At 41.6% G+C, this 21,534-nt stretch overlaps 6 protein-coding genes across 6 annotated transcripts; 4 read left to right on the top strand and 2 right to left on the bottom strand.

The window, feature by feature from the left end:
- Positions 1 to 304: 304 nt before the first annotated feature.
- Positions 305 to 1,998, bottom strand: EAE98_006689 (uncharacterized protein; the record flags this gene model as incomplete). Its single annotated transcript, XM_038954312.1, has 4 exons — positions 305 to 464; positions 521 to 705; positions 759 to 1,871; positions 1,924 to 1,998. 4 exons carry the CDS (start codon positions 1,996 to 1,998, stop codon positions 305 to 307), a joined length of 1,533 nt encoding a protein of 510 aa, XP_038809557.1.
- Positions 1,999 to 3,149: 1,151 nt separating this feature from the next.
- Positions 3,150 to 4,531, top strand: EAE98_006690 (uncharacterized protein; the record flags this gene model as incomplete). The annotated part of the gene is made up of 3 exons (XM_038954313.1): positions 3,150 to 3,228; positions 3,279 to 3,449; positions 3,549 to 4,531. 3 exons carry the CDS (start codon positions 3,150 to 3,152, stop codon positions 4,529 to 4,531), a joined length of 1,233 nt encoding a protein of 410 aa, XP_038809558.1.
- A 2,190-nt stretch (positions 4,532 to 6,721) lies between these two features.
- On the top strand, positions 6,722 to 14,690 carry EAE98_006691 (uncharacterized protein; the record flags this gene model as incomplete). The annotated part of the gene is made up of 5 exons (XM_038954314.1): positions 6,722 to 7,339; positions 7,420 to 13,636; positions 13,696 to 14,061; positions 14,111 to 14,193; positions 14,247 to 14,690. 5 exons carry the CDS (start codon positions 6,722 to 6,724, stop codon positions 14,688 to 14,690), a joined length of 7,728 nt encoding a protein of 2,575 aa, XP_038809559.1.
- Positions 14,691 to 15,408: 718 nt separating this feature from the next.
- On the top strand, positions 15,409 to 17,182 carry EAE98_006692 (uncharacterized protein; the record flags this gene model as incomplete). The annotated part of the gene is made up of 4 exons (XM_038954315.1): positions 15,409 to 15,648; positions 15,795 to 16,011; positions 16,059 to 16,447; positions 16,505 to 17,182. The coding sequence occupies 4 exons, from the start codon at positions 15,409 to 15,411 to the stop codon at positions 17,180 to 17,182; spliced, it is 1,524 nt and encodes a 507-aa protein (XP_038809560.1).
- Positions 17,183 to 17,757: 575 nt separating this feature from the next.
- Positions 17,758 to 18,147, top strand: EAE98_006693 (uncharacterized protein; the record flags this gene model as incomplete). Its single annotated transcript, XM_038954316.1, has 1 exon — positions 17,758 to 18,147. One exon carries the CDS (start codon positions 17,758 to 17,760, stop codon positions 18,145 to 18,147), a length of 390 nt encoding a protein of 129 aa, XP_038809561.1.
- Positions 18,148 to 18,810: 663 nt separating this feature from the next.
- On the bottom strand, positions 18,811 to 20,537 carry EAE98_006694 (uncharacterized protein; the record flags this gene model as incomplete). The annotated part of the gene is made up of 3 exons (XM_038954317.1): positions 18,811 to 20,235; positions 20,295 to 20,433; positions 20,494 to 20,537. The coding sequence occupies 3 exons, from the start codon at positions 20,535 to 20,537 to the stop codon at positions 18,811 to 18,813; spliced, it is 1,608 nt and encodes a 535-aa protein (XP_038809562.1).
- Positions 20,538 to 21,534: the final 997 nt, after the last annotated feature.

A 21,534-nucleotide genomic window follows, 5' to 3' on the forward strand; every position in this document is an offset into this window, starting at 1 on the left:
CTTCATCGACTACATAAAATCCTAAACGATACTTTGCTCGAATCCAAGATCACTGAGGTGAAATGTTGCTAATTCTTAAAAGAATTGACACTTTTTACTACATCGTTCTTTGGATCCGCGACGCGATTGACCACGCACACGACGCGTAACAATTACTTCCCGTCGTTACTTCTGAGCTCTTTGAAGACCATTCTCCGATACGTCAATCACAGTGGATGTAAATTTGATATGTAACTGGGCATGCATTAACAACTGCTCCCTACACTTCCCGCTGCCGGTATGTTGAATACCCTCATCCCCCGCCTCAGACCTCCCTCTCCTTCAACTTCACATGTAAAGCTTTTGGTTCAAATACAAGGTACGCTCGCTGATCAGTCCAGTTCCAGTCATTCTTATCTACCAACTCCATCTCGAAATTCCATATCATTCTAGCTAGTGTTACTCGGGCTTGGGCCAGGAATGTTCTGTTATGGACGTCTTAGCATTGGTTGTGAATGTCGAAAAGGCTGAATGGACATACTTTCCTCCCATACAGTTTCTTGGACCCGCTGAAAAGGGCTTGAACGCTTCTTTTTGATCCCTTTCAAATCGATCATCATATAAAGGGTGGTGCTTTGGAAGAAAACGTTCTGGGTGAAATACTTTCGGTTCAAAGAAATTCAAGGGCGAAGTTTGAGCTGTCTGCATTGCTATGCCGATTACACTCTATGTTAATGTCAGTCACTATCGAAGCAAAAGTGGTCGATGACCTAGCTTACTCCACCTGGTACCCATTGACCTGCGACAGCTGCACCTTCAGGGGGAACATTCCTAGGTAGGTGAATTGGTGTCGGGTGATGAATTCTCAATGTCTCATTTATGACTGCTTCCAAATAAGGCAATTCTGATGTCGATTGAACATTGATACTCTTTTCTTCCGAGTAATATGACTTTACTTCTTCAGTCAATCTCCTCATTGTTCGTGGATATCTCATCAAGAAATAACAAGCCGTAGCCAACGCAACAGTGGGCAACTGACATCCTGCTATCACAATAGCAAGACCATTGGTATTCAACTCCTTCCTCGTTATACCTTTTCCACCTTCCGATTCATTGACATTCCCAATGATAGGGCTAACGAAATCAGATCTTTCGGCTCCCAGATCTCCCATCTCTAATCGATTGGTAATTCTATCCGTTGCCAATTTCCAATTTTGTGCTCTCATCTTTGCAGTCAATCGGAGGAACAACCAACCAAATATGACTTCGAGTGGATGAAATCTTTGAATACTGTTTCTTACGGATCCAAATTTGGCACCCAAAAAGAATCCCAAAATCCACGAATGCTCATTATCTCCTTCAAGACCATGAAAAGATTCTCCGAACATGAGATCAGCATATATGTCCAGTGATAGATATCCAAAGAATTTTGCTAGATCAACTTCCCCATTAGGACTTTTCATTGTTTCACGTCTCAATCTCTGAAGTAACAGCGCTATGTATCCCTCGATGATCTTGCTTTGCTCTCGAAGTGCTTTGTCAGAAAAAGCATTGGCAAAATTTCGTCGAATACGAACATGAGTATCACCAGTGGCTGTGAATAATGACTCCGCGCCATTCATAGGAGGTGTCATGCTGAATGGATCTTTTGCCATTTGCGGTCTTCTGGTGTACACATCTTTCCAGGCCTCAGGAGAAATAGTAGTAAGTTCATCTGGAGCAATTCGAACCACTGGTCCATATTTTTCATGTAGTTCATCCAGATATTTGTAAGTGGTTCCAAGAATTACGTATCGTATCAGGGGTAATCTTGAGATCGCCAGACGTTTTGGACCTGGAAACTTGGATAATGGTGAGAAGTAAAGATTGTAGATTGCAAAGACTAAATAATACTGGTATATGTTATTCTCATTGACGTCGATCCAATTGTAGTGGGATGCTTACAAAAATAAACAGGAATACTGCGAGTACTATTATTTCTTCACGATTCGGGAAAAAGCTGATCGACCCCATGATCATGAATGAATCAAAAAACCAGATTATCAACTACAAAAGGAATTTTGGAAGCAATATCTGCAAGAAAGAGATAGCAGCCTGCAAGACTATCATCTAGATCCAATGTCATCCAGATATGTTCAAGATCATCACTCGGACTATGAAGCCTATCCCAAGACAGTGGAGACAAATATTGTCAAGAGCGGAGAATCATGTCTTAACATAATGTGAGACTCTAGTTGCCAAGTAAAACCGCGAACACCAAGAGATGTAACCTCCCACAATGTTCAACCAAATGAGTAAAGAAGGTAGCTCAAGCTGATTTTGTGCTAGATGGGACTAACATGGCTACATGCCGTATTCTTTGCCTTACCAAAATTTATGCTCCTTCTAATTCGGGTTTGGTCTTCAAATCACCGTTATAGAAGTGACTTTGCTGAAGGACTTGTAGTAGTCTCTGATAGTGCATCTGAATGTCGTTAAGTTACACAGGGTTACTCAATTACACGGTGTCAATTCTGGTGCGCCATTTGATTGCTGAATCTGAGGATCGAGACCTTAACATGACGCAAACGTGTGAGGAAGGAAGCTGCTTTCGTATACGAGATCTATGGAAATTGTTTCAACCTTCAAGAATTGTCTCGCAAGCTTGGGCATTCTATTTATGGACTTGTCTTCTGTCTTGATGTTCGAGGTGAATCCACAATACAATGTGTTAAGATTAACTTTTCAATGTCTCGTTGTCGAAAATTGAGGTCTAGCGTCCAATTCACAGGAGAAAGTCGAGATAGGAGAAATGAACCACCACCACTTAAGTAATTGTCGTTCAAAGTTGAGAATAACTTCAGAATCAACCTCCTATATTCGGTATTGGTATGGGATTAATGTTATGTAATTGGAGCTCTTGGGGTTTATTTTCAGTATCAAGAAGTTAGACAATCCAGAAAGCAAAAAAGAAAAAGGAAAACAGCTAGTTATCATATATGACAGATCATGGGCCATCCTGATGATATCATTACACAACCTCATCATTATACCTACATCCAGATTTCTACCTGCAGCGTGAGTTACCTGAGCATGCAAACTAGCATCCACAATCGTCTCAAATCCAAACTGAATTGATGCCGCGTATGCACCTCAATTCAATAGACAGCTGAGACTGAAATGAATGCATTATGCCAACGTTATCTGTAATCTCAATATGCATCATAATTGTTGCAGTTATTTTCACAACTACATGCATAGTTTTCTACAGTATGTCTCTTTCCAATTAATACAACAAGACTTACTAATCAAACTTGAAGTCAATAGAGAAGACGTCAGCTCTTTCCTATGTTATCATGCTAAACAATTTCGACTTCGGCACATTACACCACGATCGCAAATTGCTTGCGTTTTACCAGATACTCGGCCAGCAAGAAAAATAGAGAAAATAGATACTCATCACCATATGATTCCACCTGTCTATCTAGACCGTAAGTACATTCCATTTAGCCTTCACTGATCTTCCCGAGGTTCTCCTATTGAGTATTTCTCGGCATCAATCTGCTATAAAATTCTGACAACTTTACCAGATATCAAAGAAAATTCCAAAGAACCCAGTGATTTGATATTTCCAACATGGTCTCCACAAATCTCTCTTGATTTTATGGCAAGAAATTCTATCTCGACCTCCATCCTATCGTTTGCCCATACCGCTATTGGTGATTCATCCCTTTGCCAGGACATCAATATTTACGCCCATAATTTACGTCTTCAATATCCCACCAAGTTCGGCTTCTTTGCCACTATTCCAATCATAACTGTAACTTCATTACCAGAAGTACTCGCTAGCATCAAGTTTTGTTATGAAAAGCTCAATCCAGAAGGTTTCACACTTTTGACTAGCTATGATGGGAAATATCTTGGACACGAGATATTTCAGCCCGTTTGGGAAGAATTAAACAGGATCAGCGCGGTGGTATTCATACATCCCATTGCTAATTCGCTATCTCCACAATCATTCAACAATAATTCGTTAATCCCTCCTATTGTCGACTTTACACATGAGATGACACGCACAGCTTGTTCTCTCATCTACGCCAATACTTTGTCTTCATATCCAAAAGTCAAAATCATTCTTTCGCACGCAGGAGGTGCCCTTCCTTATATTAGTTCTTCTGTTGCAAATCTGACTTTCGATGCTTGTCGAAGTGTTCAAAAACCGGAGCAATTCATGAGGGAAGCGAGAAGCTTTTATACTGACTTAGCAGCGAACAGTTATAGTGGTCCTGTGGGATATATTGAGAAATGGTTGGGGCCTGAAAGAACTACTTACGGCAGTGATTTCCCGTTCCCAATCGAAAGTACCATGATAAAAGAATCGGAATTCGTGGAGAATTGGATACAAAAGAATGGAGATGAAGGAAAGGCTGCTTTGAGAAAAACTGCATTGGAATTGTTTCCGAGATTGAAAGCTCAAATTGAGCAGGCTCAGATAAGTGAGGAGAAATCTAGGATTGAGAATCTAAATGCGAGCAGCGGAGATAGTGATATTGCTTTCACTAATGCTGTTTGATTTGTAGATGGGGGAACTGAAATTTGTATCCTAGTCGAAGTAGTCGCTGACTTTACTGGCGCAACTGTTGCTCATTTTGTATCTCTTACCTTTCGAGTTTGCTTCTTGATGTTTCGATTTAGATGATCATTTTTGTTGATAGTTACAACTTAGTCCTGAAAATCCTGAGCCTGAAGAGAAGAGGTGTTTTGGAGGCTTGCGCTCATTCATATCACTGCAAAATAGTCAGTTGGATCTTTGTTATTGAGGATACGCACCACTCGCTGTTCGAAATTCAAGATCATACTTGATGTTGGCTTTGAAGCTCTCTAGGAGAAATCCACATATTTAGGCCCTCTATCACTTCATTTGTCATGTAAATGAATGAGAAATCTCATCTCTACTATATCTTAAGCCTTCCAAAGGGTTTTAAAATCAGATTCTCGTGCCAGATGTTACATCGTCACATGTTTTAAATATTTTACTGAAATGCACCAAACCCAAGTATCAACCTGAGGTATGAGACTTTGACTCTCCGAACAGTTGTATGTGTATTGTGTTTAGAACCAACTTCTGAGTTACGTCTTCGCGTAACTTTAATATTGAGTCAGAGTATTTGCAATCAAGATTGAGACATATACTCAGTGCAACAGTTCATGATAGAAATAGAGACAAGCGTCAAGCTAACAAAGATTGCGGTAGCAATTGACCTCAATTAAATGCCATGTTCTCATCCAAAGTTCGTTTTTTACGGCTTCGGGACGTCTGAAGATCCATGCTGAACATGATCTGCCATAGCTTCCACAGGGCTGCAGAGAAACACATGAATAGTGAACTTGAATCTTGTGTGTTGATCTGATTGCGCATGTTGATTTCCCGATGTAAGATTTTTTAGGCGCACATGGCAAATTCTACATTGAAGAAGGTGGAGCTGCTGAAAACCTGACGTGTCTTGATTTTATTACATCGGTAAAGGGGACGAAATCCTACACCACTTTGCTCATACTCATAGCTATGGGGATGTTGGGCATAGCTATCAACGATAGATTTTCCCGGCAGCCGGAAAACACCGGAAGTACTTCGAGCCGGTTGAGTAGTAACAGATTACCGCACCAATCAATGTTCCACGATGTCTACAATAAAATGTAGACGGAGCTCAGACGACTATCCAAGACATCACAATCTCTTAAATTTGCAACCATGGGAGCCTCAAACATTTCATGCTACATGCGCTAATTGGAATTTGATAATTGGTAATGTTTAAAGTCTGCCAGGGAGAAATCGAGATAAGCCTTGATGTACCCTTCAATTCACGGAAACATGTGATTCCGGCAGTAAGTCTTGCCGCTAAGCCCTAGATACAACTTATCAGAGCATCTAGGCCCAAGTTAAGTGGAGTTCTCGAAGAGGAATCTCAAATACACACTGGAGTTGAACAAACAATTGAGAAAATGCTCTGCCGGGTTTATTCTAGCCTGAAGTAGATGATCGGATCTACTTCATTAGATCGGGATGATATTTTGATCTAATTCTTCCATTTTAGCTAAACGCGTTTATTAGCACGAACCAGACTTCAAAATCTAGACTTCCTGGCTAATTCAAACTCGGATCGTTTCCTTGGTGTAAATTACGGAATATAACATATCCAGTGTCTTTGTTGAACATCAAAAGAATCTAACCCAATCGCAATACTTGCTCCATACATAGAGGATGGTCATGGCGATCCGAAGGTAGCAACAGATAGGTCCGATCCAATAGGAAAATCAAAGTCTGGTCGAGATATAAGATGTATTGTGTTCAATTTTCATAATATAGTTATCATCATCCGAGAGTGAGTAGCTCAAGGAGGAGAACCTCGAATTGAGAAGCTCGTGCAAGCTGATAAGAATCGAAAAATGCAACTTTGGCGTCATAATATAATCATCTATATTCTAAAGGTGGAGAAAGAGGTGACCAGTGGAGATTACTCAGTGTTAGATGATCGGAATAAAGATCAGTTTCATTGAAAAACGTGGCTGTCAGAATGAAACAATGAGGGAAGGTCTTCGATTAATGGATACATCAGGTAGCGAGCAATAATAGCTTCCAAACTAGAAGCTATATGACCGACCATGTATGAATGGGTTAAAGCAAACAGAATTCCGGTCCACTGACACCTTTATTTAGTCTTTACTAGAATTCTTAGTTTCAACACGATATATCTTGTACGTCATGCGTTCGACAACTGACGAGATGCCATCTGTGGCTATATTCTGCCCTCAAAGCAAAGCTCCACAGAAGGTTTACCTCGACCGACTACACTCTTTCCTTTGCCAAAACCCATGCTTAAAACCTTTTGTTCAAGATATTCAGGACCTTCCTCAGACTTGGCAAATTTTCGCAAATCATAGGGAAGATATTGCGGCTCTCAAACAGGGGCCAAGATACATGAAGAATTTGTCTGACTGGATTAAAACTGGCGAATCTGAACCCATTGCAAATGCAATGTCCGGCATACTGTCACTACCTCTTTTAGTCATAATTCAAATTGGACAATACTTTCAATTTCTTGAATTGAATGGAATGAGACATTCTGAATTTCTCACTCAACTTCGAAACGGGGGAGGAGTTCAAGGATATTGTGGTGGCTTATTACCAGCTATGGTGATCGCTTGTTCGAAAGATGAAACTGAATTGGCGAAATATGCATCTGTGGCTATGCGTATTGCCCTTGGAATAGGGGCATATGGAGAGTTGGGTGATGATGAAAATATTCCAGGACCAACAACAATTGTCATACGCTTGAAACATATAGGACAAGGGGATGAGATTGTATCAAAGTTCCCAGGCGTAAGTCGCTCCCCTCTTCAAATCGACCCCACAAACATGTAGATTGAAGGTCCAATTTCTAACCACGCTCTATACTTCAGGCACATATTTCCGCTGTTACTGATCCCAAAACTATTAGCATGGTAGGGTCAGTACCAGTACTTGCTCAAGTACAAGCATATGGACGCGAGCAAGGTCTACTTGTACAGGAAATGCATCTTCGAGGAAAGGTACATAATCCTGAGAATGCAGAGCTCTCGTTAGAATTGTGCAGTCTATGCGATAAAATAGATTCCTTAAAACTTCCACCGGTATCAGCTCTACAGGCACCGATGAGATCAAATAAGACGGGGCGCCTACTCGAAAACGAATCTCTGAGTCATGAGGCTGTGCAGACGATCTTAGCATCGAGGTGTGAATGGTATACTCTTCTCACGGAACTAGCAGATGAACTTGAGAAGAGTGGAAAGAGATCACATGTATTCGCAACTTTTGGCATTGGTGATTGTGTCCCGTTGGCACCATTCCATAAGAAACAATTGCGCATAACAAAACTTGATGTCCTCAGCGCAATCAACAGAGCTGTGTCATCGGTACCTAGATTAAGAGAAGAAACGCATTATTCCTTTCCTGGTGATGCCGTGGCCGTGATTGGGGCTTCATGTCGTCTGCCCGGTGCAAATAATCTGGAAGAACTTTGGGATCTCATATCAAAAGGAACCTCAGTTGCGAAAGAAGTTCCCAACGATCGTTTTGAATTACACAATAGTTTCAGAGCTTCACAAGACTGGAAATTCGCTGGCAAAAGGAAGTTCTTTGGTAATTTTTTGGACAGCGTGAAAGATTTTGATCATGCATTTTTCCGCACAAATCCAAGAGAAGCGGTAAACATGGATCCCCAGCAAAGAATCCTGCTCGAGCTTGCGTATGAAGCAATGGAGTCTAGTGGGTACTTACGTTCGCATAAACGCGAAAATAATGATCCTATAGGGTGTTTCATAGGCGCTAGCTTCGTGGAATACCTCGATAACACAAACTCGAACGCACCAACTGCTTATACATCGACTGGAACTATCAGGGCCTTTCTATGTGGTAAGATCAGTTACTACTTTGGATGGAGTGGCCCATCAGAAATTATCGATACTGCATGTTCTTCTTCACTAGTAGCAATTCATCGAGCAGTTCGGGCCATACAAAGTGGAGAATGCCCAATGGCTTTGACTGGCGGGATCAATATTATGACTGGCATCAACAATTATCTAGATCTGGCAAAGGCTGGATTTCTGAGTCCCACAGGGCAATGCAAACCATTTTGCGAGTCAGCTGATGGATATTGCAGGGCCGAAGGAGGCGGGCTGATTTTCTTAAAATCATTGAAACAGGCGGTTGCAGATGGAGATCAAATCCTTAGTGTCATTCCAGGAGCGGCGACCAATCAAGGAGGTTTATCATCTTCACTTACAATTCCTTCATCCCCGGCACAAATCCAGTTATATCAGAACATATTGAATCAAGCCAAAATGAAAGCGGACCAGGTGTCTTATATCGAGGCTCATGGTACTGGTACCCAAGCTGGTGACCCACTCGAAGTAGCAAGCATTCGACAAGTGTTTGGGGGATCTGGAAGAACCAACTCTCTATACTTGGGATCTATCAAGGGCAACATTGGACATTGTGAGACCGGAGCTGGAGTTGCTGGTCTATTGAAACTAATTGCAATGATCAACAAAGGAATCATCCCGCCTCTCGCGAGTCACAACACCCTCAATCCGAAGATTCCAGCTCTGGAGCCGGATCGAATGGCAATCACTACAAAAGCTATACCGTGGAATGCCCCATTTCGTGCAGCTTGCGTGAATAGTTATGGAGCTGCTGGAAGTAATGCTGCCATGTTGATATGTGAAGGTCCACGGCAATACATAGAAGCACCAAAGAATCCACTTCAGATTAGCGCAAAGTATCCAATCATTCTAAGTGCTTCAACAAAAGATAGCTTGTTGAAGTACGTGAAGATTCTCGGAGATTATCTTGCAGTTACATTGCCGAAGCCAAGTCTCGATGACTTGGCGTTTACATTGAGTGAACGAAGGCAACATCATAAATTTCGCTGGACTACGACAGAGTCAGATATTGATCGACTTATTCAACTATTGAGAGCGGATACTCAGTCGTGTTTTGAGATCCCACAGGCCCCAAAGCATACTGTTCTAGTTTTTGGAGGTCAAAGTAAACAAACAGTTGGACTTGACAAGAACTTGTACCAATCTCACCCTCAACTTCGAGGGTACATAGATGACTGCAACGATCTTGTTACGAATCTCGGCTTTTCGGCTATCGTGCCTGCGATATTTCAATCTGAGCCAATCATAGATATCGTTACGCTTCAATGTGGTACTTTTGCAATGCAATATGCATGCGCCAAATGCTGGCTTGATGCTGGACTGGAAGCAGATGCAGTAGTGGGTCATAGCTTCGGTGAATTGACTGCTATGACTATAGCTGGAGTACTATCACTACAAGACGGAATAAAATTGATTGCTACTCGAGCTTCATTAATGCAAATGAAATGGGGTCCGGAAAGGGGAACAATGCTCGCAATTCATGCCAATAAAGAGCGTGTACAAGATATCATAGCTTGTGTTAACTCAGGAGCTAGAAAATTGGAGATAGCCTGTTTCAATGCTCCTACAAGTCAAATTGTTGTCGGCGATTCAATGTCGATAGCCGAAGCCGAGAAATTGCTCAGAATTGAGTCTCGATTCAACGGTATTAAATCTCAACGCCTTGACGTAAGCCACGGCTTCCACTCCAAATTTACAGAACCACTTCTTAGTGATATCGATGAGTTGTCAAAGACCTTGAAGTTCAATAAAGCAAAGATTCTACTCGAGAGCTGTACTTTGGATCCATTGGAAGAGATATTGCCAGGTCGCCTTTCACAGCACACCAGAGATCCTGTCTACTTCCTCGATGCCATTCGAAGAATTGAGAGACGATTCGGACCATGTATCTTTCTAGAAGCTGGAATAGATTCTCCAGGAATAACAATGGTCAAGAGAGCTGTCCATGAACCGGTTAATCATTGTTTCCAAGAGATGAAACTCAGAAACTCTCAAGATCCAATGGCTGTGCTCTCGACTATGACAATGAACCTTTGGCGTGAAGGCATCCCAGTATCTTTCTGGACCTTTCTATCGCCGCCACAAGAGGTACGATATAAGCAAATTTGGCTTCCGCCATATCAATTCCAACGTACCTCACACTGGTTGGAGAACATAGATAGAGTGATCGAAGCTCAAGATAAATTCTCTTCAACCGTACTTAAGCCTACAGAGAAACTCCAAGTTCAACCTCCCAAACAGCTCGTGACAAAGAAAGACGGGTCGACAAATGAATTCAAAGTCCATATCGATACCGAACGATTCAGCAGAATTGTATCGGGTCATGCAGTTAGAAGACAGCCATTATGCCCCGCATCAATGTATATGGAGTGTGCAGCGATGGCATTACAGATTGCTGGTGCTGATGTTGAGACAAAGTCAATGTTCTTTAATGGCTTGACATTTCAAGCTCCTCTTGGTGTTGACATGGACCGAGAAGTGTCCTTGATATTGGAGAGGTCGTCAGAACCACAAACCTGGACCTTTGTAGTCAAGAGTTTGTTGAAGACCGACTCAAAATATAGGTCCACAATACACGCAAAAGGAATGATTGGTTTGACTACTCAACCACAACTTTCAACTTATGAGAGACTTATATCGGATCGTGTCAACGCATTGGTTAAGCAACCGGATACTGAGAAATTGATGTCCAAGCGAGCATATGGTCTTTTCTCAACAGTTGTACACTATTCGGATTTCTTACATGGGATTTCCAATATCACGATGGATGGGAACCAGGCAATTGCAGAAATTGAGTTGCCTCCTTTCCCTATTGAGGTACAGGAGAGCACAATCAACCATATCTGCGACACTATCGCTTTGGACACCTTTATTCAAGTTGTTGGTTTACTTATCAATAGTAGCTCTCACTGCTCCTCTGATGAAGTATATGTTGCTACTGGCGTTGACAGTACAATCATGTCAGCCTCATCATGCAATTTCAAAGGTTGCAAGTATTGGAAGGTGTACGCCATGTTCACACCAACTAGCAACACCCAAGCCACTGGTGACATCTATGTTTTCACTCGAGATGGAAAATTGGTATTGACAAGTACGGGAGTCGGTTTCACAAAGTTATTGATCACAAAGCTCGAGAAAATGCTTGCTGCAGCAAATCCGAAAGTATCGACTGATGCACCACTGGAAAGAAAGCTGATGAGAGCGTTAACGCCCATCACAACTCCGGGTTCACCAACCGAAAATGATTCAGGAAGTAGCATTGATGATTCTGATGATGAAGGACCACCTACACCTACGGACTTTGTGTCAGGGGCAAATAATCTGAAAAGTTTGATTGCATCATATACAGGTCTTTCTGACTCGGAAGTTATCGATGATGCGAATATTGGTGAACTTGGAGTAGATTCGCTGGCAGCGGTTGAACTCGCAGAGGAACTGCAAACAAAATTTGGGAAAGAAATTGCAGCCGAGGATCTTATGATGAGCAGCTACGCAAATTTGCTCCGAATTTTTGTTCCCACACCACAATTGAGGAAACCAAAGCCTATAAAAGCCAAAACAGTGCCACCTGAGATCATTGAACAAACACCCGAAGACCCTTCTAAGTATGACAACAATTCACTACAAAGAGAAAAGGTCTTACACATAATTTCTGAGATTTGTGGAGCTCCAATTGACGAAATTCGAGATTCAGCGGCTCTGCAAGAACTTGGTGTTGATTCGCTTTCGGCCGTGGAGTTGAAAAGTGAGCTTGAAGATACCTTTTCAATCGAAATTGATGACGATGATCTCAGTCTAGAGTCAACAGTCAAAGAAGTACTGAAGTATCTCGGCATTGAGGCAATTCAACGACAACAAAAGCCTATCACCGCAGTTTCAAACGGCAACACGAGCTTATCAAAAAGTTCTGAAAGAGCCATCGAAAGTTTACCTGTAGTTCTAGCAAACCCCATGGACATAATCGAGAAATGTCAAGCAGCTTTTGAACCTGCAGCAAAGAAACTCGGATATATCAATTATTGGTCCGAAGTTGGTCCAAAGCAAGATGAACTATTGATAGCATACATTGCAGAGGCGTTCAGAACACTCGATGTTGATTTGTGGAAACTTGACAACGGGCAAGAGTTACCGGACATTGCTTATCTTCCGAAACATTCGAAGGTCATGGCTCGATATATGGAAATACTGCAGGTAGGAGAGATCATTGAGAAGAAAGGCAGCAAATATTTTCGAACCTCAAGAAGCCTTTCAAATCTGATTTCGAATGACCTGCTTCAAAACTTGCTGCGACAATATCCTGCGTACGCAGCAGAATCGAGACTAATGGAATTAACCGGTCCAAAACTCGCGAGCTGTTTGATTGGAAAAGCTGATCCTGTTGCGCTAATGTTTGGTAACCCGGCAGCACAAAGGATCATGGGAGACTATTATACTACTTCGCCTATGCTTGGTACTCTCACTGAGCAATTGGTCGATTTCATGAAACAAATCGTCATCAACACCACCGGTCACGGACCAATCAGAATTCTAGAGGTTGGAGCTGGATTTGGTGGAACCACCACACGTCTTGCAGAAGTCCTTCAAGAAGTTGGTCGTCCAGTTGAATATACTTTCACAGATATTTCTCCTTCACTTGTGAAAAATGCCAAGGCAAAATTTGTCAGGTATGACTGGATGAAGTTCCAAACTTTCAACCTTGAAAAGGATATTCCAGCAGATATGAAAGGACAATATGACATCGCCATAGGAACAAACTGTGTCCATGCAACCACCAACAAAACTTCTTCGACTAGTCATTTGAGGGAAACTTTGAGAGATGGCGGCTTTGTGATTCTCTCTGAAGTTACGAAGCTCATTGATTGGTATGATGTCGTATATGGTCTTCTAGATGGTTGGTGGTTAGGAAATGACACCGATTATCCTCTTCAACCACCAGAATTTTGGATGGAGTGCTTTAAAAAGGCGGGATTTGCTTCAGCTTCGTATACGGAAGGACCGACACCAGATTCCAATACCCAGCGTCTACTTGTCGCTTCTACCAAGCTCTTAAAAACTCCAATTCGTGAAAACACTACAAAGAGGGAGTCGAAATTGGGTCAAAAAGTCAAAACGGTGACTTATAAACTTGTTGACGGTGTTGAAGTACTGGCGGATATCTTTCTACCGGGGATGGCGCCGATCAATGCAATGCCTATAGGTAATGTAATATCAAGCCACCCTTTTAAGGCCTTTGATATGCTGACTATTTAACACCAGCCTTGATGATCCACGGCGGCGGGTATATGACGTTATCGAGGAAAGCCATTCGTCCAGCTCAAACATCACTTCTCCTTGCAAATAATGTAATTCCTGTCAGTTTAGATTACAGATTATGCCCAGAGGTAGATCTTATCAACGGCTCGATAGCAGATATTCGTGATGCATATATTTGGGCTCAAACCAAACTGCCAGGACTTGTGAGTGATAGAGGAATCAAGATAGATCCTACCAAGATTGTCATGATTGGTTGGTCAACAGGAGGTCATTTGGCAATGACAGCCGCATGGACAACAAAGAATATGGGCTTAGAACCTCCTTGTGCAATATTGGCATTTTATAGTCCAACGGATTTCGAATCGGGAGGTAAGTGAACAGATGTGAAACCAAAATGATTGTAAACTAATGTCAGCAGATTTAGACATCAGTCGTGCGAACCAATACCCAGGAAGGAAGTTATCCTTGGACACGATTAGAAAATCTCTCTCCACGCGTCCGGTGAGAAATTTCCTCATTTTGAATCGAGCGTTGATAAACTAACATGAGACTAGATCACAAATTATGATGGTGAGAGTACCGATTCAACAGGACTAGGATGGGTTCGTCCAGGAGATCCGAGATCCGAGCTTGTTTTATCTCTTTTTAAAGAAGGAAATGGCCTTGATATTATGCTGAATGGTATCTCTGATGATGACTGGTGTAGAAAACCGGATCCGGAACGCGTCGCGTTCATTAGTCCTATGGCTCAACTCCGTTCTGGTATCTACACCACACCAACATTTTTAATTCATGGCGAGGATGATGAGATTGTTCCATTTAATACAGCGAAGAAATTTGTGACTGCTTTGAAAGAGCATGGAGTACGATCTGGCTTCTTGGGGGTGTCTTGTGCAAAACATATTCATGACTTGAATTTGAGGCCGGGTATGGAACAATGGAGGCAGGGTGTTGAACCAGGATATGATTTCTTATTCGAGATACTATCAGGATTGTGAAGATGAGAAGTAAAGAGGGTAGATGGAATGCTTGTTAGTTTTGTCGGCGCACTCTAGATTTAATATGCAATGTTCTGTTTACATTTAGATGAATTGTCCCATTACGTAACCTTAAGTGATTGAAGTCGGCACGGAAATGTGATGAAGGCCGACCGATGCCAAATCTTGCCCCCCTTTCTGTACCTGACATATTTCTCGTGTAACAAAACCAACAACCACAACATCAACAATTGTTTGGAGTCCATTTAACCTGCAGCAAGATCTTGGGTATGAAAAAGCGTAATGATGAGTATAAGAGTCCCGAACCTCATGTCCTTGATCAAACGTATCGACGTACCGTAGAAGGTGGCTCGCCCTGAGTCGCTCAGGAGCAGTGGTTACGCGTGTACCAGAAAGACAAGACATTGGCAGAGATTTTGTGACTTTAAATCAGGAACATGTCTCCTGATGACGGCGACTCGCTCTTCCACGCTCCGCTTTTCTCAACCTCAGCGAGCACAAGATGGTCGCTCTTGGAGAAGTGGTCCAACAGATAATAATGCTGCAACGGTTACAAGTGTACAAATAATTTAAAAAGCGGAGAATCAAAAGAATATAGTAAATGCATGGTTAGACACGGCCTTCTCCTACACCGAGATCTCCGAGTCAATATTCAGTATTTTCTTTCTATCTTTTAGGGACGTCTTTTTCCAGCTCATATCCAATTATGATCTTCAAAATGTACATTCTTACGCTCCTGTTTGGTCTCTTCCATCAAACCCTCACCTTCAATAAATTCAGTGTAGATGCATTGGCAGCTCATTTCAGTGAGGTTCTCTCACCTGGGTCTCAAGTCTGGCTTCCCAGTAGCGCTAATTACACTTCCGCAATAACTCAAAGATGGACAATCTATCCACCAGCCGAGCCTACATATATTCTTGCTCTAAAGCCAGCGCTGCCTTCTGATATTCAAAGTATTGTAAGTTGTATTTTTTGTGCTTAGAGGTTTCTAAGTCTCTGTTACTCGTGCTGTCTACCAATATCAACGTGTTTCCTTTTAAATGTGAAACACTTCGAATTGATACACCAAGGCTGACACTTCATCGATTGATGATAATGGTTCAGATTAAATTTGCATCAAACCACAATATCCCTTTTATGGCAACAGGAGGAGGTCATGGATACTCGACAACACTGCACAGTTGTAAGAATGGAATCGACATCGATTTAGGTTTCTTCCACGATATCAAAATCGACAAAGAAGCAAGCACCATCACAATTGGAGGATCTGTTAAATTCGGGGAACTCATACAACCATTATTTGATGTTGGAAAAGAGATTCGTAAGACATTTACACACTTATCACTAGCAAGTTCTGACATTCTCAAGAAACAGGATTAGCAGAATGCGTCGGTGTTGTTGGAGCAACACTGGGTGCGGGGCTAGGACCATATACTGGTCTTCACGGTCTTGTAATTGATGCTCTGCTAGAGGTAAAATATGTCACCGGAACCGGCAAGTTGATCACATCATCTAAAACAGAGAATCCTGAACTTTTCTGGGGAGCTAGAGGAGCTGGTCATCAATTTGGTGTTGTCTATGAGGCCACATACAGAATACATGATGCCACCAATAATGGAGAGCTGGTAGTGGCGAGCATGAGATTTCATTCCAGAGATAATACATCTTTGTGGGAAATTATGAAGGATATTGGAAGTAATCAGCCCAGAGAAATGGCTTTGACTTTTCAAGTAAATTGGAACGATGAATTTGGTGGCGTAAGTCCTTCGCGGGTTAAGATTGTCTTAAAAGCTAACATCGCCTCTGCAAAATAGCTCAACATCAACGTAAACGCAAAATGGGTCGGACCAATGGAAGAAGCCCTCATTGCATTTTCCCCCTTCTTATCCCTCAACCCTATTCAAAGAAGCATAACTCAAATTCCTTGGACCTCAATTTACAGCTCACCTGTTCTCGGCAGCGGCGGCAGTTCTAGCTGTGATCGCGGCACAAAGAGTAGTAACTGGGCCGTAAATCTCTATACCATCTCTATTCCAGCATTGACTCGCACGCTCCAAAAATTAGCAGACTTTTACTCCGCTTTCCCTTCATCAAGAACGAGCGTTTGGTCAATTGAAAAATTCGCTAATTCAGTAACTCTTTCAACAAAAGACGATGAAACGGCATATCCGTGGAGGAATACTACAATCTATACTTTTGTCGCTTTGCAAATAAATGACGATTCGCAGGATGATGCTATAAATGCTTTTGGTGCTTCTTTCCAAGCGGAGATGGCTGCCTCTAGTGGATATGGCGATTTGAGAGTCTACATGAATTATGGTCGGGATGAAGGAGAGGAAGTGTGGTACAGCGAGGGAAAATTACCGAGACTGAAGGCTTTGAAGAGGAAGTATGATCCAATGGAGTTATTCAGTCACTACAATCCTGTGATGATTTCTGAACAGCATAAAAAGAGTGTCAATCATGGACGCTTAGGAAGCGACCTAAAGTAAGTCTTGAGCATTTGAAAGACGTATTTTGGGTGATTTAAAGATAGCTTAACTTTATCAACTATAGTTCAAACCTCACAAGATTAATCCAATATTTGTTAATACTCTACCTCCTTCCTCTTTCTCCTCCTCATACTAGTAACAGTTGATTCAAAAGCACGTGATACTAGTTCCAAATCTCAACGTCATTATTACCATTTAGCTCCCTCTCGGCAACACACAAATCTTTTCCACCCACACTTCACAAGATCCCTTCTCTCTTCATCTACCCTCCGTTCACAATCATCACTCTAATAGACATCCTTGAAAATGAACAATCTCTTCCATTTCGTGCTCGGTTTTGTCGTCGGATTCTATTCCTTCTTTTCGGAGTCTATTCGGAATTTCACGCTCTCGTTCGTCACGTCATCGCTTCCCAACTTCTCACCGCTCCATGATCATCACGTAATGAACAATTACTCAACTTCTTATTCTTCCACATTCTAAATACCGCCATGGCTACCGACGAATAAATCGATCATTTTCAAAAGAAACTAGAGGAGACAGATGCCAGATTAACCACAAAATGTTTCACGTCAATGGAACTCTTCAGCGCTTGGGAAGCAGAGTCTTCCAAGGGGAGAACTCCTGTACCTCTGGCTGACGCGGAATTGGAATTGAATTACATGCCCGAGGAGTATCAAAAGAAAAACGATGTATCCGTCAAAACCTTTTACGAACGACTGGAGATAAAGAAACAGGGTGGAGAGATTGCGATCAAAGAATCTTTTAAGATATCGGGCTCTCTGAGATTCATTTGGACGATGGAAGAACGCCGACTTCGTTTGAAGGATGGCAAAGAGGAAATTCGCGATGGAGCCTGTAACGCGGCTGAAAAAATGGAAAAGGGATTATCAAATCCTGGCGAACGGGTTGAGGATTATTGTGAGAAGACATCCTCCGATGCTGTCGCCACAGAAGAAAGATAATTAGAAACAATAAATCTCATCTGGTTGCACGTATCACTGAAAAATCTGGCATATTATTGGAATTTATGAGTAAATACCCCTTCGCAGTAATGGAACTTTGAATAATGACAGGTGTCCGTTTAGGGAGAAAATGCTTTAATGAACCTTGCCCGGGTGGCCCTTGACATGTCTTACGGGATCCCTCCCGAAGTCTGAGTCTTGTTCCCCTTCTAATTGATTCCTTTCATACTCTACCCGCTATTTTATGTCTCACAGGAGGAAATCAAAGCCAAATCGAATACATTTATTGTTATTATTGAAACTACGCCAATGGCCTGCGCTGAAAAGTTTTCGCTTGAGGAGAACAAGTCCTACTAGGTATCTGCTATACAATGCTGAATCACTATAAATTTGACTCCTCACCTCTCTTCTTCCAAATTCACATCTATTACTGTACCTGGGCCCCCATCTGATGATCATAGCTCAGAGCATGCCCCTTCAAATCCTTTCTGATTTCGTTGTATGCCTTCCGAGAGCTTGGCATTCAAAACAAATCACCTATCTGGAGCCTCCTATGTGGATAAAAAATCGTTGCAATACGTTTGAACTTGCGATTTTTTTCCAAACGACAGTCTCAGTGCCTGGATATCGGCTCCCAGAACTACTGCAAGTTCGACCTAGATATTATTTTCTGACTGTACATTTCCTTTGAGCTTCATGGTATCTGTTATCCGTATGATACTTTGATGTTTGATGTCTTTTCACTATACCAGCAACATTGCGAGAGTCTTTCAGTCCCATTTGGATATTGATATTGGGACAGTATGCGCATTCCAACCGAACGGTATTGCCAGAATAGCGAAGAGTAAATTTTGATTGAGAGTATTCGCGTTTCGCGATGTCGAGTTGTCTCTGGATAGCTTCAAGGTCAAGATGAATTTCTCGCTCTTTGAGAATGGATTCAAAGGAATCATGGTCTTGAAACTTTGAAGTAATCTTTCCTGTTGACTTCTGAGGTTCAGCCGCAACACGCAGTTTGAACTGTGGATCTCTATTGATAATATCTTGCCTTTGTCGTTCCCACGAAATCTCGAATCGTTCGAGAATGTCTTTAAATTGTGATTTACCGAGTCTTTGGGAATTTGCCTCCATGTTTTTTCGCTGTTTGGCGACATAATCGTCGTGTCGTTTTAAACCCAATTTTGTGTCTTCAGCAAAAGGTTTTAGCAACTTGATCGCTGATGCCTGATCGTTTTTCGACTTCATAAGATCCAGTTTTTCGTCCAACTCCATTTTCATTTGCTTGATGATATTTTTGGTAGCATCTTCCGATTCCAACTCCATTCTCCTACGTTTGATAACTTCGGCCCTATCCTCTTGAGCTAACTCTCTTTTCAACATCTCTTCTTTTGTCGTTTTTCCAATTTTCCGTTTCTGTCCTGCTTTAATAACATAAGATGTTTTGTTGGTTGATGTACCTCCTGATCGCTCCTTGGACTTCTCTTCTTTCATTGTAACTGAGGGTGCCATGCTTGACTTGTTCTTTGAAATTCCACTGAGAGTTTGTTTTCCTCTTGCTCCTACCGTATTATCTATGATTGATGGCATTGTAGTTTCCCAACTCCAAGGTTTTTCTTCTTTCTTTTCACTCAGCGGTGACTTGGTCTTGCGTTTGAACTTAACCCCCCCCATTTCTTCATATGCCGTCATTGTGGAAGCAACTGTCAACTTTAATAAGCCTCCGGACTCCTCTTTCTTGTCAATCGAATGATGTTGGATCGATGTATCCTGAAAGAGTTCACTGGAATTAATCAAACCCTTCTCCTCAGATGTCATAGCTGAACGAACCGTATTTTCCAACAATCTCCCATGTTTCTCTTCCTTCGTCGACCTCATCCTTTCGTCAGCATATGTCGATGTCGATGAAACTGTATACTCCCACCATTTCTCAACCTTGACAATCTCCCAAAATGCATAAACGCCAAGTCCTAAGCATTTTATATCCTCGATTTTGGTATCAATGGACAACCCGATGTCGCCATCCATGAGAATAGAATTTCGGCCGGTTCTCTTAAAGTGTAATGTCAGGATTTTTTCGATCGTGACTGTCTATAAGAAGTTAATCAGTATGCCACACAAACAAATTGAAGAACAGATATAGAATGTACCCCCTTGACCTTAATCCACAAAAAATCTCCATGTTCACATTTCTCCAAAGCGATTCCCGGTTGTAAGATTGCGACATAATATTCCCAAGACTTTCGAGGTACGACGGGTAGATTTGAGGATGCGACTCGATATAGGTGACTTCATTATATAATGTTAGCTTTGCGCAATGCTTATTTTATAAATATGGCGTCTGCTTACGTTTTGTGGTCTTCCTTCTCTCTCACCATAGCTGTTCTTATCATAGTTATGATTCCAATGGCGAGGAAGAAGTGTCCGATAGAAACTGTTGTACTCAAGTAGAGGTATAGAAGTTATAATTGAAATTATATCGAAACAGAATATTGAGGAAGATTTGAGAAAATATTAGATAGATTGTCGATAATTATTTCTTCCGATATAAACGAGAAAGGGAGTAGACATGGAGTAGACACAGTGTAAATATGGATGTGGGAGTGGAGACGGATGGATTGATATGGATATAAATAGGCTAATTAGTCTACTGATATTCAATAAAACTTTAAAATTGAATAAGAAATGACAGCTATAAAGAATGTCGAGAATTCAATTTATTCGGCCTTAGTATATATGCAAACAACATCTCAAATATTGAACAATACTGTTCCTTAGGATATTCCGACTTGAAGAAATAATAAAGGATCGAGTACGGTTTTGATGAAGATGCGATACTTGGGAATATACGGCTTGTGCTACAAGCATACACCTACTCTTACCTACTGCTGGATTTTAAGTTTTGAGGATTCAAATTGCTTTCCATTATCACTCAGATCCTAGTGAATAAATGGTAGTGAATGAACATTAATCACGTTGCGAATCTGTCCCTTCCGCGAACTTCAGGAATCCATGCCTCTTGACAGTTCAAATTGTATTCGATTGGAAGGTACGACAGCTACCTACAGTTAAATACTCTATCATCCATTATACATCCATCCGATTTTTTCTGTGTCTTACATTGTTTAAATTATTCCCTTTCTGAATTCTCAAATTTCAACATTAATGTTGAGAATTGTGATATAATATTGCGACTCTATCTACCTCACCACTACACTTTTCGTCCCCAATCAATTCATCAGACTTATGCTGCATTTAAATGCAGAGAAACGCAATGCCTTCCAGAATCGACCCTTCTATTTCTTAGTCTGGCTCCATTGACTAAATGCTCGCATCCTGGCACTGGATTCTACTTTTCTCCTCGAGCTGCGACATCCCTCACACGTACTA

This window comes from Botrytis deweyae (genome assembly GCF_014898535.1).
Source record: "Botrytis deweyae strain B1 chromosome Unknown BDEW_014, whole genome shotgun sequence".
Classification (NCBI taxonomy): Eukaryota; Fungi; Ascomycota; class Leotiomycetes; order Helotiales; family Sclerotiniaceae; genus Botrytis; species Botrytis deweyae.